Source organism: Pundamilia nyererei, unplaced genomic scaffold, assembly GCF_000239375.1.
Source record: "Pundamilia nyererei isolate P.nyererei 1_Seehausen unplaced genomic scaffold, PunNye1.0 scaffold00045, whole genome shotgun sequence".
Lineage (NCBI taxonomy): Eukaryota > Metazoa > Chordata > Actinopteri > Cichliformes > Cichlidae > Pundamilia > Pundamilia nyererei.
The window spans coordinates 74,257-75,813 of NW_005187446.1; the positions used below are offsets into that span (position 1 = coordinate 74,257).

A 1,557-nucleotide genomic window follows, 5' to 3' on the forward strand; every position below is an offset into this window, starting at 1 on the left:
GTCATTTACCTTTTGGCAGTTTTTGTGGCACAAAGAGTCGAAGTCTCACCTGAAGTGACTGGATACATTGGAAATGATGTCACCCTGAGCTGTCAGTTAATCCAAGGACCAACACACACCAATGTTACTCAGGTTCAGTGGGCTCTCCAGGATGAAGAAGGAACAGGAAAAGTCACTCTCATTGTTTTCAACACTATGTTTGGAGTGAATATTTCTGAGAGTCCACTGAAGGAGAGAGTGGCGTTTGATAAACATTCGTTGATAATTAAGGCTCTAGAAATGAAAGATGCAGGATCCTATACCTGCAGCATTTCCACTTTTCCCAGTGGTACATTTGAAGGAACCACCAAACTTGTTGTTCGAGGTAAGACTGTAACTGCTTTTATACACTGAGCTGCCAAAACAACATTTAAAGTTATATATGAGGTAATATTTATTAGGTACAATCTTCAAAATTTAGCTGACACAAACCAAACATTCAGTTTGAATAATTTTTTTCTGCTTTTGTGTCGTATTCATTTTAACATCAGAAAGTTTTACCAACATCGAATATTACTCATGATTAAAGTTTCCATGTTTAGTTAAAATGTTTATGCTGTAAAACATGAAAGCTAGTTTTTGTTAGTAGGCTGGTTTAATGTTAGTTTGATGTTAATGAGCTGTGGACTATAATCATACTTTATTCCGCTAGAAACGAAACCACTGTCAGCAGGAATAGTTCTTGCTATAGTGACTGCTGTCTTGTTGCTGTTAGCGATCATGGTGGCCATGCTTTATTTCATCCGCATTAGAAGGTGAGTGTATGTTCTCGTGTGTTATTTATATTATAGAGACTACTGTTGACTGAATCATATTTGAGGGATCCATCGTCTTTGTGGCCAAAATTCACCATAAAGGAAGGAAATCCATTTTATGGTCAAGACTTTAAGCCTTAAGAAACTTTAGACTCTGGGAAGCTGTTTGCTGTTTCTGTTTAATTGCTGTTTCACGGACCAAACAACAATTAAACTATAATCATCAGACTGATCAAAACTTATAATTGTAGCTAAAAACCAAACTTCTCTTCTAAATCACCAAAATCACTTTTGTCTTGCTTTCTCAGACGCCATTCTTCCGCTGGGTTTCGTTTCGTCATTGGTAAGAACATGCACAACAATTTCCACTAATTGATTTTGTAAATACTTAAATTATTTTCATTTTTCTGTAACGAAACATGTATGTCTTTCAGATACGACTGGTCCAGAGAGAGAGTCGCAATCATCTGCAACTGAGAGAGACCAGGTGAGCTCCATGGTTTGAGGGTCCATTTTTGAACTTGAATGAATACGTTTTGGTCAGATACATTTAATTTATATTTATGCTGTTGTCCTGCCATAGTTTTTTTAATTACAAGAGAGCAATTATCATATTTTCTTACATGTGTTCACAGGATGTGGTGTACTCTGACATCAAAGTGAAACCATCCAGAGATGCCTCTCCTTTAACCAATTACAAACTCAGAGAGAGTGTGTATGTTGACGACGTCACGTACTCCGAGGTCATAGTTTCTCGTCAACC

The 1,557-nt window shown here is 37.1% G+C and overlaps 1 protein-coding gene across 1 annotated transcript in view; it reads left to right on the plus strand.

Moving 5' to 3' along the window:
* The window catches only part of LOC102216125 (carcinoembryonic antigen-related cell adhesion molecule 1-like), a 30,890-nt gene that overhangs the window by 20,686 nt on the left and 8,647 nt on the right, over positions 1-1,557 (plus strand). The window contains exons 8-12 of the mRNA XM_005732171.2: positions 20-364; positions 692-794; positions 1,103-1,137; positions 1,229-1,281; positions 1,430-1,550. Of these exons, the coding sequence (XP_005732228.2) occupies positions 20-364; positions 692-794; positions 1,103-1,137; positions 1,229-1,281; positions 1,430-1,550 (657 nt within the window). The remainder of the gene's footprint in view (positions 1-19; positions 365-691; positions 795-1,102; positions 1,138-1,228; positions 1,282-1,429; positions 1,551-1,557) is intronic.